This window comes from Cololabis saira, chromosome 8, assembly GCF_033807715.1.
Source record: "Cololabis saira isolate AMF1-May2022 chromosome 8, fColSai1.1, whole genome shotgun sequence".
Lineage (NCBI taxonomy): Eukaryota > Metazoa > Chordata > Actinopteri > Beloniformes > Belonidae > Cololabis > Cololabis saira.
The window spans coordinates 28107165-28120804 of NC_084594.1; the positions used below are offsets into that span (position 1 = coordinate 28107165).

Genomic DNA, 13640 nt, shown 5'->3' on the forward strand with positions numbered 1-13640 from the left:
AAGGCTCCTTCAAATGCAGCCCACAAATGCAGCCTTCTTTTCCCGCTGTTTGAAGGATCCATCGGTTGTATCCTCCGCGGCCCACCATATCCCAAGATTCATTGCGCACAGTCAGAAAAATATTTATTTCCAGAAAAATATTTTCAGATTCAAATTTTGTCAGAAAAATATATTATTTCCGCCGGCGCCGGCGGACACGCCTCTCCCTCCTCCAACTAAATGAAAAACAAAAAAAAACAAAAACAAAACTTCTGGCTTTTTTGGTTCTTTCTTTCTTTTCTATCGTGTTTTCTTTCTTTCTTTCTTTTTCTTTTTTTCTGTCTGTCTATCTTGCTGTCTGTCTATCTTTCTTTCTTTCTACTTTGTTTAGTGTAGGCTGACCAAACGTCCTCTTTTCCCCGGACATGTCCTCTTTTTACGTCCTGTCCGGGGCGTCCGGGCGGGTTTTATAAATTGATGATAATGTCCGGTTTTCCTTTTGTGTGTGTGTATATGTGTGTGCGCCCCCCAGTTATCCTTGTTTGGTTCAGCGTGTGTGACGTAATCCGCGCTAAATCGACGCAGAGCCCACGCCGTATGGTACGCGGCGATGCGCAACGTACCTGCGCGTCGCTGCGTACCATACGGCGTAGGTTCTGCGTTGGTGTAACGCGGAACCATAAATCAGTTTACGGAGGTCCCGGGAGTCGAGAGTGTGCCAGAAAGCATTACCTCCTGAAATAAAAACGGTCAAAATCATCCCCCCTGAAATAACAATGAATGTGGTTTTACTGCTATTTCAGCATTTAGAGTCATCACCAGAAAAATAACTTATTTGACAATTTTCATCTGTTTCAAGTAAATTTTCACTTGAAATAAGTAGAAAAATCTGCCAGTGGGACAAGATTTATCTTCTCATTACAAGCAAAAAAATCTTGTTCCACTGGCAGATTTTTCTACTTATTTTAAGTGAAAACCTACTTGAAACAAGTGAAAATTGATGTTTTTTCCAGTGATGAGTCTTGTTTAAAGTCTAATGAGATTTTTTTTAACTAAAATAAGACATTTTAACTAGAAATAAGACCAATATTCTTGTTAAGATTTTGAGTTTTTGCAGTGATCCATTTTACTTATCCTGTGAAGGACAGAGTCATATTGATAAGTTCAGAAAAGTGTTTTTTATTGTTGTGTTTTGATGTATTTGATGTAAGCCCAGTGGATATTTAAAGTTTACAGAAGGCTGCATTTAACTGCTGCTATGTCATTCCTGCAGTATTTCTGCAGGTGTTTTGGTCACTGCTATTATTTGTAATATATTATATTATTTGTAATCAGCACAATCTGTCCCCATATGATAAAATCCACCATCCCCCCTGATTTTTTTTTACAATTCGAGTACTGACTGTAACTGTTATTATTTTAGACATAATAAAAAAGTTGAGTAACTTCTGAGAAGCCTATCTAATTTCCGTCTTTGAGAGATATTATTTTGTAATATAACTGAATATTATATCCATACATATTAACTTTAAATATATTAAAATGATAACGAATCTTTGAGTAAACTGCGAGTATCATTTAAGTAGGCTATCTCGTGGCCGGGCTGAGTGTCCTCTTTTTTGAAAATCAAAATATGGTCAGCCTAGTTTAGTGACGTAGGACAAGGGCGGGAACAGCTGGTGACGCAATCAGGAAATCCCCCACAGGCTAGACCGTCTCATTTCACTAGCATCCGTCCAGCCTTCAGTATGGCCTTCGCGGTCTTCGAAGGCGTGGCCTATGAAGACCGCGTCCTCAGAAGGACGCAGCCCCTGAATTGGGACACAGTCATAGTCTCTCCAGCATGTCCTCCTGGGTCTTCCCCGGGGACATGCCTGGAACACCTCTCTGGAAGGTGTCCAGGAGGCATCCGATACAGTCAAAGATCCTGAATTCTTTTTAAAATTTTGACCTTAATTTATGCAACAGCTTATTTTTTTTTTTTTACAGAATTAAATGATTCACATTTCTAAATATTGTAACATCCATCCATCCATCTATCTTTGTCCACTTATCCGAGGTAAGGTCGCGGGACAGTAGCCTATGCAGGGCAGACCAGACTTCTGTCTTGCAGCCACTTCTTTCAGCTTATCTGGATCTGTCTATCAATCTTCCCTCACTCGTGAACAAAACCCTGAGATCCTTTTTTTTTCTCCCTTATCTGCGTATACTGTATATTAATCATTAATACCAAGTTTGGTAAAAACCTAATGAATATATATGTATTTTAATCTTTTTTTGTGTATGTGTGCATGGGTGTGCATGTGAGTGTCCCTCCTTCACCATGCCTCTTGGCAGTTTACCATATTTTATTAGTCCTTCAAGAAAAGGAATGAGAAAGAAGAAGAAAAAAAAGGAAAATTCTGGCGAAGAGGACTCTTGATACTTGAACACCTCAGCTTGGGGCAGTATCTGATACCCAACCTAGAGAAGCCACTTCACCCTTTTTTTGACTGTGGACCACTGTTGAATGTCTTGGCCTGATGAAGCCAACAGAAGCAAGTCGTCTGCAAAAGCGGAGACCTAATTCTGAATCTGCTTACACATAGAACGTGGTTTGTGCTGTGCACACCGCTGGGTAGACACAGAGTCGGCGCAGAGTCGGCACAGAGTCGGCGCAGAGCAAGGCGCGCATGCGGGCATCGCGCACATATTTGTTGCAAGTTGCTAGGCGACCGAAAAAAGTTTTTCTGGTGTGGCGCCCTTTTCCCACTCGTTTGGAGGTACAGTAGCCTACAGCTCGGTTTGAAAAATTTATCTGTCCCTGCTTCAAAGAAAAGCCCTGGCTTTAGTTCTTCTTTTGAGGAGGAGGAGACGAGCAGCAGCAGCAAGGAGGGTATGGGTCCATGAAATCTTCATGGCAAGACAGGATTTGGGGGAATACAGGCTTGTACCACTTTTAAACACACCTGGTATGTCCAAATGCTGGGAGATTTCTCTCCACTTTTGTCCTTTTTTATTGAGGTCACGATAGGTCTGCAGTCTTGTATCACACCAGATTCACAGCCAAGATAATTTTTTCCTCCATCTTGATCATCTCTGATCTACAACCTGCAAGTTTTTTTTCACCCTCCACCACCTTCTCTCCTATTGGACGCGCCGAGATGTCGTCACAGCGCGGCACGGTGAAATTAAAAAATCTTCAATTCGGGCGCAGGCAGGCGCGGCGCAACGCCGCGGCAGGCGTTCAATGTTTTTGAAGCCAGGTATGCCTGGTCTGCTGGAACCTCTCTGCTGCCCCAGGAGTCCCACAGCCAAAGAAGCCCTACAGCACTCCTTCTTTAGCTTGACGGCATCCCTAACCACTGGTTTCCACCAGCACATTCGGGGATTACCTCCACGACAGGCACCAACCACCTTACGCCTACTGCTAGACAATGGAGGCGCGGAACATGGTTCACTCAGACTCAATGTCCCTGCCCTCCAGACCCTACTAGGTCTAACTGGCATCCCCCGTCACCACCGGAGCCAACTCACCACCAGGTGGTGATCAGTTGACAGCTCTGCTCCTCTCTTATCCTGAGTGTCCATGGCATGATGTGGCTGCAAGTTTGATGACAGAACTACGAAGTCAATCATTAATCTGCGACCTAGGGTGTCCTGGTGCCAAGTGCACTTGTGGGCATCCATCCCTATGCTTGAACATGGTGTTTGTAATGGGCAATCCATGACAAGCATAAAAGTCCAATAACAAAACACTGCTCGGGTTCAGATCAGAGGGGCTTTTCCTCCCAGTCACACCCTTCAGGGTCTCACTGTGATTGCCTGCATTAGCATTGAAATCCCCCAGCAGAGTGAGGGATCCACGTCCGGGCAAGGGCAAACGGTTGTCCTTGTTTTAATTTTTCACATGGTGTTTTTTGAGCTGCTCTTTGTTTGGGTCCTCCCCTAGCCCCTGGTAGGATCACCTGGTAGGGACAACTGAGCTCCTCAGATCGTTGTAAAATGCGAACCCCTCCACCACTATAAGGTGGTGCCTCAAAGAGGAGTATTGTACTATCAAATAATATAAAACATAGAAAGAGAAACATAAGAATGTAAAAAAAAATGACAAAGGGAACAAAGCATGAAGTACAAGTTTATTCCAAACTTTATTCTTTGGTTAAACTACAATAAACTGCATTATATCTGTTTTTCCCCCACTGTTACATCTTCCCCTCACAATTCACAATGTTATAAAGCTGTTGTAGATATGTTGTTAGATATGTTTCAATGAATGGAGTGATTTATTCATATTGCACTCACATTGAGACATAGTTTACAAAGTGCTTTAAAGGAACAGAATAAGCTCATGTCCTGAGTAATACGGCTGAAAAACTATTGCTGAACTAAGCCTCTCTTCTTGATGACATGCTCCATTGTAGCCTTCTCAGAAGTATCCAGGTTGATGTTGTACTTGGCAAGGATTTTCATGATGGGCCTGAGCTTGATCCACCACTGGGTCTTTGGTATACGATGTCTGCGAATAACAACATTCATAAATGGAAGGAGGGCCGGGCAAACAACATGATTAAATTCAAGTCCAAATATTGCACTTAAACCTTAATTAAATTATTTTTTAGACATCTACAAGGAGTGCTATTGCCAACATGTATAAAAGATACATATTGATCAAACACTGATTCTAAATGTAATCTTGCTTTATCATCCAATTATAAGATTAATAAAGACATTAGAACTTAGAAATACTCTTAGAAATAAAATCCTGACATCATTGTTTGAGTAGCAGTGGGCAACACCGTTTCATATGGGACAAAGGCCATTGGGTGGTTCTGCTGGAGGGAGAGCTCACTGATCTAAACCTCTCTTTACTTAAGGGCAAAATAGTAATGAGCAAGAAAACTGAACACATTTCGATATGAGCAGTTCCATATCAATCAGGACTTGCAGACTGGCTCCCGATCCAAACTACTCTCAGTCCTGCAGCTCTGTGAGCAGTTTGGAGATGAAGAGACAGGTGTCAGGAGCAGCCAGATTCACAATGAAGAAAGAGGCAAGATGTTCTTAGATACCACATTCTTGCACAAATGAGTCTGAATGCTGATTAGTGTTTTTAAGATTTTTCAAAGGTCTGTGTGAATGGTCACATTTTTTCCCTCATACTGTGTTGACAAAGTGTTCAATAATTGGGTTGTGGGTCTGAAAGCAGTGCAAGACTTACTCAAAGTCAGTCTGATCTTTGAGGTCTGCCAGAGGCTGGAAAACCATAGCTCTTTTCCGCATTCCCAGCACGCATGCTGAATCCGAAGAATTAGCAAAGATACGACCTAGGGGTATGAGTTGAAAAATACAACATACATTAACACACTATTCACAGTGGGTGAGAACAGCAGCAGTCAAAACAGTCCATGCTAGAAGTTCTAACCATGTCTGTAGCATTCTTTCAGCTTGTCAGTCAACCAGAGAACGGATTTCATCCCCATCTTAGTGCCAAAGTTCCTGTCAAATGGACTGGGTGTTCCACCCTAATAGAAAGGAATAGATTTATATGCATTTATGAAACTTAAGTATTAAAGTAATGAGCATGGGCAGGACAAACAGATGATCTGGACAGATTAGCACACCTGCTGCATATGGCCGAGCACGTTCTTCCGGCAGTCAAACACACCCTTTCCTTCCTCTGAATACAGGCTGTAGATAAAGTCAGTAGTGTAGTGGGTATTGGAGTTCTCATTTCTAAAACAAAAGTTGAATAAAAGAAGAAACTGTAAGCCCCAAGGAACAATGTAGAGTTGATTATGGTGCTAAAAGGAACCATGCCAGTTCCCTCACACCTCAGAATGAGTCCTCTCTTCACTGTGGTTTTCATTTTATCCACCAGATGTTCCACGTTCATCTACAAACAAAGCATCTATCAAACAAATGAGCTTGAAAGTACAACATTGTTGAATGATGTCTGTCTGTTTTTTTCACCCTTTCCTTTGTTCATTCATCAAAACACATACAGACCTCGAGCTCACGAATGTTGAAGGGGTCTTCAAAAATGTAAGCAGCATCAGCACCTGATGCTAAGCCAGACATGGTTGCAAGGTAGCCACAGTAGCCCCCCATTGTCTCAACAATGAACACTCTTCTTTTGGTGCCAGCAGCAGATTGCTTGATCCTGTCACATGTCTGCAAAAGTACACAGGTGACAGGAAAATAATAAGGTGAAAAGGGCAGCTTTGGGATTACCTTGTATTTTCTCGATTGTGTTTAATGAGAAGTTTACCATGGTTATGGTGTTGAGGGCAGTGTCAGCACCAACACTGAAGTCAGTTCCTGGAACATTGTTGGAAACAGTAGCAGGAACAACGACAATTGGAATACAAAGTTCCTCATACTTTTCTCTACTTTGCACCATCTCCAGACCTCCAAGGAATGCCTGGAAGGTGGAAAGCAGATGAATGCTGTTAAGTGCGGAGAAGAAAGTTTATAACAACACACAACGTGGTCAGAGTCAGTGATGTGCTACTCACCTCAAAGCCTCCAATTAATATCATGGCATGAATATTGAACTTAGCGATGGCCTGACTGATCTCCTCCATGTGCTCATGTGGCAGGGATCTTCATGACAGAAAGAACACACATATTAATAGATAGCTCAATTGTAACTCTAAAATAACCATGTCAGCCTTTACACAAGAAAACACTAAAAAACTTTTTTTCTTTGCTCAAACACATTTTTCCCATTTTAACATAGGAGTCAATGGAGCTTTTGGACCAGCCTCCAGCGGTCAGTAGAGGAACTGCAACAAATCTTAGTTCCACATGAGCATCAATGAGGAAGTAAGATGGTTTGCACTTGTTTTTTGCATCACTGAAATCCATCCATCCATTTTCTATACCCGCTTAATCCTGTACAGGGTCACAGGGGTCTGCTGGAGCCTATCTCAGCTCATTACAGGTGAAAGGCAGGACTACACCCTGGACAGATCGCCAGTCCATCACTGGGTCATCTCTGAAATGATTACCAAATTAAAAATTCAGACATAACACCTGTAACTTAGTTTTTGGGAAGCCTGAAACAAAAAAGTTAAAGGGGACCTATTATGAAAAACACGTCTTCTCTTGCTTTAACATACATATATATAAAGTAGTCTCCCCTCAGCCTACCAACTCAGAGAAGGAGAAAAGCAACCAAATTCTGCTGTGTCTGTACAGCCATCCAGCCATCCAGTGTGATGTGGCTTCAACGAGCAGTTCAGATTCTGCTGTTTTCGTTACGTAACCAAAATGCAAACCACGCCCACAACTAAATACCGTGTCCTAACTGTATGCGAGCGTCCAACTTTCGCGTCGCACTGTGTGACATCGGACGCTCTCTGTCCACGCTCTGTTGTCATCTCAAACATGAGTTTCTCCCTCAGGTCATAGCGGGTTTCTTTTATCTGGAACAGGTCCTGAATGTAGTTTGGAAGCAGTTTCTGCTGGGCTTTAAAGGCAATTAAAACAGTTTTCTGCTCTACTATATCATGGAATTTTAAAGTATTATATTTAATAAAGAGATTATTTTTTGGTTTATAATAGTCAGATCTGTTAATTATCCTTAACGCTCTTTTCTGTAACAGGAAAATAGGCTTTGTATTTGTTTTATAGTTACCCCATACCTCCGCACAATAAGTCATGTATGGGACTATGAGTGAATTATACATCAAAAACTGTGCTCTTTGACAGAAAAAATAATTTGTTTTATTTAATATTGCTAGGGTTTTGGACATTTTTTATTTTACACTATTTATATGTGATTTCCAGCTACCAAAAGTTTATCATCAATTACTACCCCCAGGAACATATTTTCATATGTTGTGTAAGGAAGGGTAGAGCCAAGTCCAATGGCTGAGAGAATTACATTAGTATGCAGAAGTGACTTGAAATTGGACTGGAACGCCCCCTGAAGAAGGAAACACTTCAAACACTGAACCCATTTTACTTTTACAACCCTTCTGCCTTATCTTATTCGCATTAAGATTAAAAAGAAACACATTTTACTGTTAGGGGACATGTAATACTGCATGCAATGTTGTTATTAATTAGTTTGATCGATATTTGAGTAAACATTTTAATAAGTTTCTTCTGGAGCATCCATGTTTTTTTTTTAAAACCTTGTTACTGGAACATTGTTCACTAAAGTGTGACATCAGTCCCAGTTTTAAAACCCAGTTTATGAAAAACACTATCTATTTTCACCAAAGTGTGTCCCAGATATCTCATATATCACCTCATGATATGATGTCAATTTCTGAAAAAGGAAAAAGGATCCAATAATAATCATCAAAAAATGCACTGTTAACTGTGGTAAGGTAGCTCACCTCTATTAATATTATTTAAAAAAAAAAGCTCACCTCTTTGTGCCGAGGCTGGAGCCTCCCTTTCCGGTCCATCCTGCCACCCCAGACCAACCAATAGGCACAACCTGTGTAACAACAGAGTATGTGCTCTATCATACATTTATGCCAGGTTTTGTTAGAATAAAACTAGTTCACTCCCCAAACAGAAATCCCCCTGCTAGGCTAGGTGTGTGCCAGCACATTACTTTTCCGCGAGCCAAGCCGTCAAAGCTGTCGTGCACTCCCAGCATCTGGTGGCCTTGGAGGAGTCCGGTCCTGACAGCTGAACGCACTGCTGCGTTCATTCCCGCACATGGAGCACCCACATTCAATATGGCGATGTTGATGTTGCTCTGGTAAAGGGGATAACAAAAAAATTTTGATGGATAACCAAGAGGAAGTATATTTTGAATATGAGTATGAAAATAGTTATATTCTAACCTTAGTTTCCGGGGGGCGCACATGGGCCAGCATTTTATATGTGTTCCAGTTATTTTCAAAACTCCTGATGTCAAAATAGATAAATATTTGAAAATCCAACAAAACACATGAGATTTTAAAAGAACAAGACAAAGGTGCATGACTCACTTTCCCCTGAGCTTCACAGCATCCTCAAAGCGTCCTTCAGACATGGCTACGGTGACATCTTTAGTCTGAATATTATGTCAGTTTTCAAACATAAATTCAGTTATTTCTTAGATAAGTACATTTGTGAATTTAAGTAAATCCCCCATCATAAATTCCAAGTTTCCCCAGTTCTTCTGTCTTATATGTTGAAAGGGACTGACTCACCACTTGCACACACTCCATGAGGGGGAGCCTGACAGCATGGTTTCCAGACAAGCTGACCACACAAGCAGGAGTGTCAGGTGTGGCCTCCAGCAGAGCCATGACAGCCTCCACACCCATCCTGCTCGCCTGAATCACAACCATGATATAGGGAGAACGGGATAGTGCATTAACAAGAATAAAAGCTACAAATAGACATAATAATAATAATAATAATAATAATAATAATAATAATAATAATAATAATAATAATAATAATAATAATAATAATAATAATAATAATAATATTGATGATAGAAGTAGTTTAGTAGGGTATTACCAAGATTCTATCAAAAGCGGAGGGAGTTCCTCCTCTCTGTACATGACCCAGGATGGTGGTACGAGTGTCAAAGCCAAGATTCTTCCCTATAAGCTGCACAGACACAAAGTTTATGAGCAGTCTGCTGAGTCTGACTTTAGAATATCATCAATTTTGGTCTGTCAGAGTTCTGCTATCACTGACCTCTTTGATAGTATCACAGGTGATCGGGACATGCGTGCGATCCATTGCTCCCTCTGCAACAATTATAATATTCAAACGGGAGCCACGGTTTCTTTGCTGTAAGAGAGACGGAATAAAGATTTAAGATTAACGTTTGTGATGTGTTTGAATTCGTCAAACTGATCGAGGATGTGAGGATATAAAAGGAAGATATTTTACGTCTGTGAGTCTTCTGCACAGATGTTCCTCCCACCCGATATCTGGGGGCATCTCTGGGATAAACACCCAGTCAGCGCCGCAGGCCAGAGCTGTCACCAAGGCAAGGTAACTGTAGACGAATGGTCATCGTCAGGTAAAGCTCTGTTTGCCAAATGGACTTTTAAAGAACTATCTAAAGGTCAAATTTTGTGTCAGACTTCTATAAAGGGGGTGGGCATAGTAATATAAAATTGCAAACATTTCATCAAAAAAACGATAACTTGTCTTAGCTTTATTTTTTTTAAGATAAATGTCAATTTGGAAGATCAAGTAAAATCTCTTTTATCTTTCTCTTGTTTTTGCTGCCACCTGGCCATAGTTCTAATCACCTGACTTCAAACAGAGATCATAAATACAGCTTTATGAACCAATACTCACACTGTATCCAGACATGCTGTACTCACCCACAGTGCCTGCCCATTACCTCCAGAATAAAGGTCCTCTGGTGACTGTAGAAAGAAAAGTTTTAGGTCAAGATACATGCTGACTTCAGCTTTGAAATGTAAAAATGTTAGAATTGATACCTCTGAGCTGTGGTGGTGATGGCGTCCACTATCTCTATGATGCGATGCAGGGCAGAGTCAGTGCCGATGGTCATGTCAGTGCCACAGAAGTCATTGTCAATGGAGCCAACCATTCCAACAATGTTGAGGTGGGAAGAACTTTTAGCCTCATTTGCTGTGATTTTCCCTGCATATAGATTAAAATGGCAGTGCTGTTGGGTATACCGCTTCAGCCAAATGTTTGTCGGAGGAATGCATGCTGTGCAAACTCATGGATGTTACCCGTTTTAAGAAGGTCTGCCAGTAATTCTTTCCACTCTGTTCGGAACTGGTTGGCACCTGTCAGACTGCCATCACCTCCAATAACGCACAAGTTGGTGATACCAAGCTTGACCAGGTTACATGCAGCCTTGGTGCGGCCCTCCTTTGTGCGGAAATCCTGACAGCGGGCACTTCCAATCACAGTACCACCCTGATTTTGCGCACAGAGGAAAAAAAATTTAACTCCAAAACAATAATGACACAGAGGCATGTATGGAGGGGGGGTGGGATTATCTTAAAGTTATAAAGTCCATGAAGTCTTGCTATTCAAAAAACCCTCTGTGATTGCAAATTAGATTTGTGTTTGGTAGATAATAAACATACCAAATTTTAACATGTTTTGCATTTTGTATTCTTTCTCACCAGCTGCAACATCATTGACACACTCTCCCAAGACGCCAGTTCGATATTGTCTCCCCCATCCACCAGACCCTGGTAACCCTGTCAACAAACAAAAATACAACACCTCACCTCGTTGAAGATGGTTATTACTTGGAAGGAGCTTTAGGCTCATTGACGCATGTATATTTTTACTCTGGCATGGATGACTACTTCAGTCCAGCAAATGTTTTACTGTTACAACCAGGCAATGCAATAGCATTGACAAGCAATAGGTGATTAGAATCAAATCATGTCATTGATTAACTGTTTACATAAGTTTCAAAGCAAAAACAGGCAAACATACACTGGTTCCACATTCACATTCAGGAGCATTTATGTTTGAGATATATTACCTTTTGAATTTTTTTATTTCTAGGATGGATACAATGCAAACTCTTTTTCAGTTTATTTTTTGTTCCAGCTTCTCTTTGCGCTCATCAAAGTTTTCACAAGTTTTAAAACAAAGAAAGTAGTTTGTACCTCATGAACAAAGTACACCTTGGCTCCCGTGGACAGTCCCACTCGAACAGTGGCCCTCACGGCTGCATTCATGCCTGCAGGAAGAGTGTATGCATGTGCTGATTAAGATAAATATGACATGGTTCAGTTGTTTTCATTCACGACTTTCACCATGTTAGGTTTCATTGTGAATTTTCAGGGAGGATGGTTAAAAATCAATATTCACCCCCCATTTTTAATCTGTTCCCTTTGTGTTTGTTTCTTTATTGGTGCTCTTATTGGGCTTCCATCCCCTGCAGTCCCCTCTCTGTTAAAATAAATAGGAAATCACCCTCTGTGTGTGTTATATTTAACTTAAAATCGAAGTCTGTTCAGTTCCCTGTTATTAAGCATAGTAACCTGTGTGGGCTAAATTGATAGTCTTTCCAAGCCACACATCTACATGATGATAAGCTGAATTAATGCTGCACAATTGATGGGCAGAATAATTTTAGAAATTCTTTTTATAGATCTTACGTTAACTTGTTTATGCAGCTGCCAAACATCAGATCAGAGGAACAAGCACCATGACTTGGATCATAACACAACGAGATGTTGTCTCATCATTTCATTTGACCTTAATTTCATCGTTGGTAAATTGTCAGTGGCTAATTGTCGTAAACTTGTTTTGCTGGAAATGGAATGAGCCTAACTCTGCCCTTAAGAGGAGGTCGCTTAAAGGACAAGATGTGGCTAGATTAACTTTGAGGGTGCCAAGAGCATCTCCACTTACATTGCAAAGGAGGATAGGTTAGGGAGGAAGGGGAGTCAGACTGCCCTCCTGATCTACCTCACCCATTTACATGCATGATAGAAAGGTCATGTCTCTAAAATAACCCTTCATATCTGATACTGTCCTGGACGGAAATTAAGACGGAAAAGAGAACACTTAGATGAAAGGATACCAAAGTTGTAGTAAAAATGAAGAAAAATAAGGGCTAGCCAGCTTTACGTTACTGTGAATGTCTTCAGGTTTTGGAAAGTTCAGATAGAAAAAGAGATGGATTGCTCAACCTCTCACATTTTCACACCACAGGAGCGTAGGGTCACTAGCCCACCTTTCAAAGGTCACAGTAGACATATTCCTCATCAAGTTAAAGGTCAGGGGACCGTCTGCCTCATGCTGTGGTTCTAGCAACTCATGGCACACTTTTACATAAGTTAACTATATCTCTAGTGAAGAAATCAGAAAGGTTAAACAGTCATAAAATTTAAGGGAGATTTGATTCAGAGATTTGATTTGATATCAAACCCTAATTGTGATTGAATGTTGCTGTAAAGACATGACTGACCTTGCTGCTTTTCAATGAACGGTATTTCTCATCAATTATCTAACAAAGAGCAGCACAGTTTTGTCATAGCAAACACAAGCATTAAATCTTAGGTCAAATCCAGTGATAAGTATACAGTTCGAGCTTGTCCAACAGCCGCCCACAAGTACAAAGCTGTCCAGACGTAAATTCTGAGCTAACTGAATATTGACTCACTTTGCATCTAATTTGCATGTTTTGAGTCACTAAGTGCTGAATAACACACAGCATGCCCTCTATGCCCCCTGCTTTGTCCCTACAACCTCATAACGCCACCCTTACAAACTACGCACTTACCCTGGGCATCGCCTCCTGAGGTCAGCACTGCAATTGCTCGACCCACACCCATCTTGGTGGTCTCAACGTGAGCATGTTCTGGTTCTGCCATGGTCCTGGAACTCCTGGAGCTGAAGCTGGCTGAGAGAAAGAGGCCTTTAGTGCGAAAACTCCTGCGTCCCTGCAGTGCAGAGCACAACACACCTCTAACACAGTCTGCCTGCTGTGGAAGCAGCAGTTGCAAAAGTGCCCAGCTTAACTATCCTCTTGGCAGACAAGTGGGCACAGATAGTTGTACTGACGCATTTAGACACACACACACACACACACACACACACACACACACACACACACACACACACACACACACACACACACACACACACACACACACACACACACACACACACACACACACACACACACACACACACACACACACACACACACACACACACATACACACTCGTGCCCAGAGCCTATTAAAAGTAATTTG

General features: G+C 41.3%; 1 protein-coding gene across 1 annotated transcript; it reads right to left on the minus strand.

Moving 5' to 3' along the window:
• Positions 1–4083: 4083 nt before the first annotated feature.
• Positions 4084–13408, minus strand: pfkmb (phosphofructokinase, muscle b). Its single transcript, XM_061727578.1, has 22 exons — positions 13166–13408; positions 11541–11614; positions 11043–11120; positions 10641–10830; positions 10380–10545; positions 10260–10304; positions 9817–9925; positions 9619–9714; positions 9436–9528; positions 9120–9245; positions 8916–8980; positions 8769–8832; positions 8534–8680; positions 8343–8413; positions 6477–6564; positions 6230–6382; positions 5968–6132; positions 5793–5854; positions 5583–5694; positions 5384–5483; positions 5180–5285; positions 4084–4477 (listed from the first exon to the last, which is right to left on the minus strand). The coding sequence occupies exons 1-22, from the start codon at positions 13254–13256 to the stop codon at positions 4336–4338; spliced, it is 2343 nt and encodes a 780-aa protein (XP_061583562.1). The 5' UTR covers positions 13257–13408; the 3' UTR covers positions 4084–4335.
• Positions 13409–13640: the final 232 nt, after the last annotated feature.

Coding starts and splice junctions, on each gene's coding strand:
- pfkmb (XM_061727578.1), bottom strand. CDS start 13,256: ATGGCAGAACCAGAACATGCTCACGTTGAGACCACCAAGATGGGTGTG. Junction 9,246..9,435: donor CCGCTTTTGATAGAATCTTG/GTAATACCCTAC, acceptor GTTGTGATTCAG/GCGAGCAGGATGGGTGTGGA. Junction 8,681..8,768: donor TGCGCCCCCCGGAAACTAAG/GTTAGAATATAA, acceptor CCCCTTTACCAG/AGCAACATCAACATCGCCAT.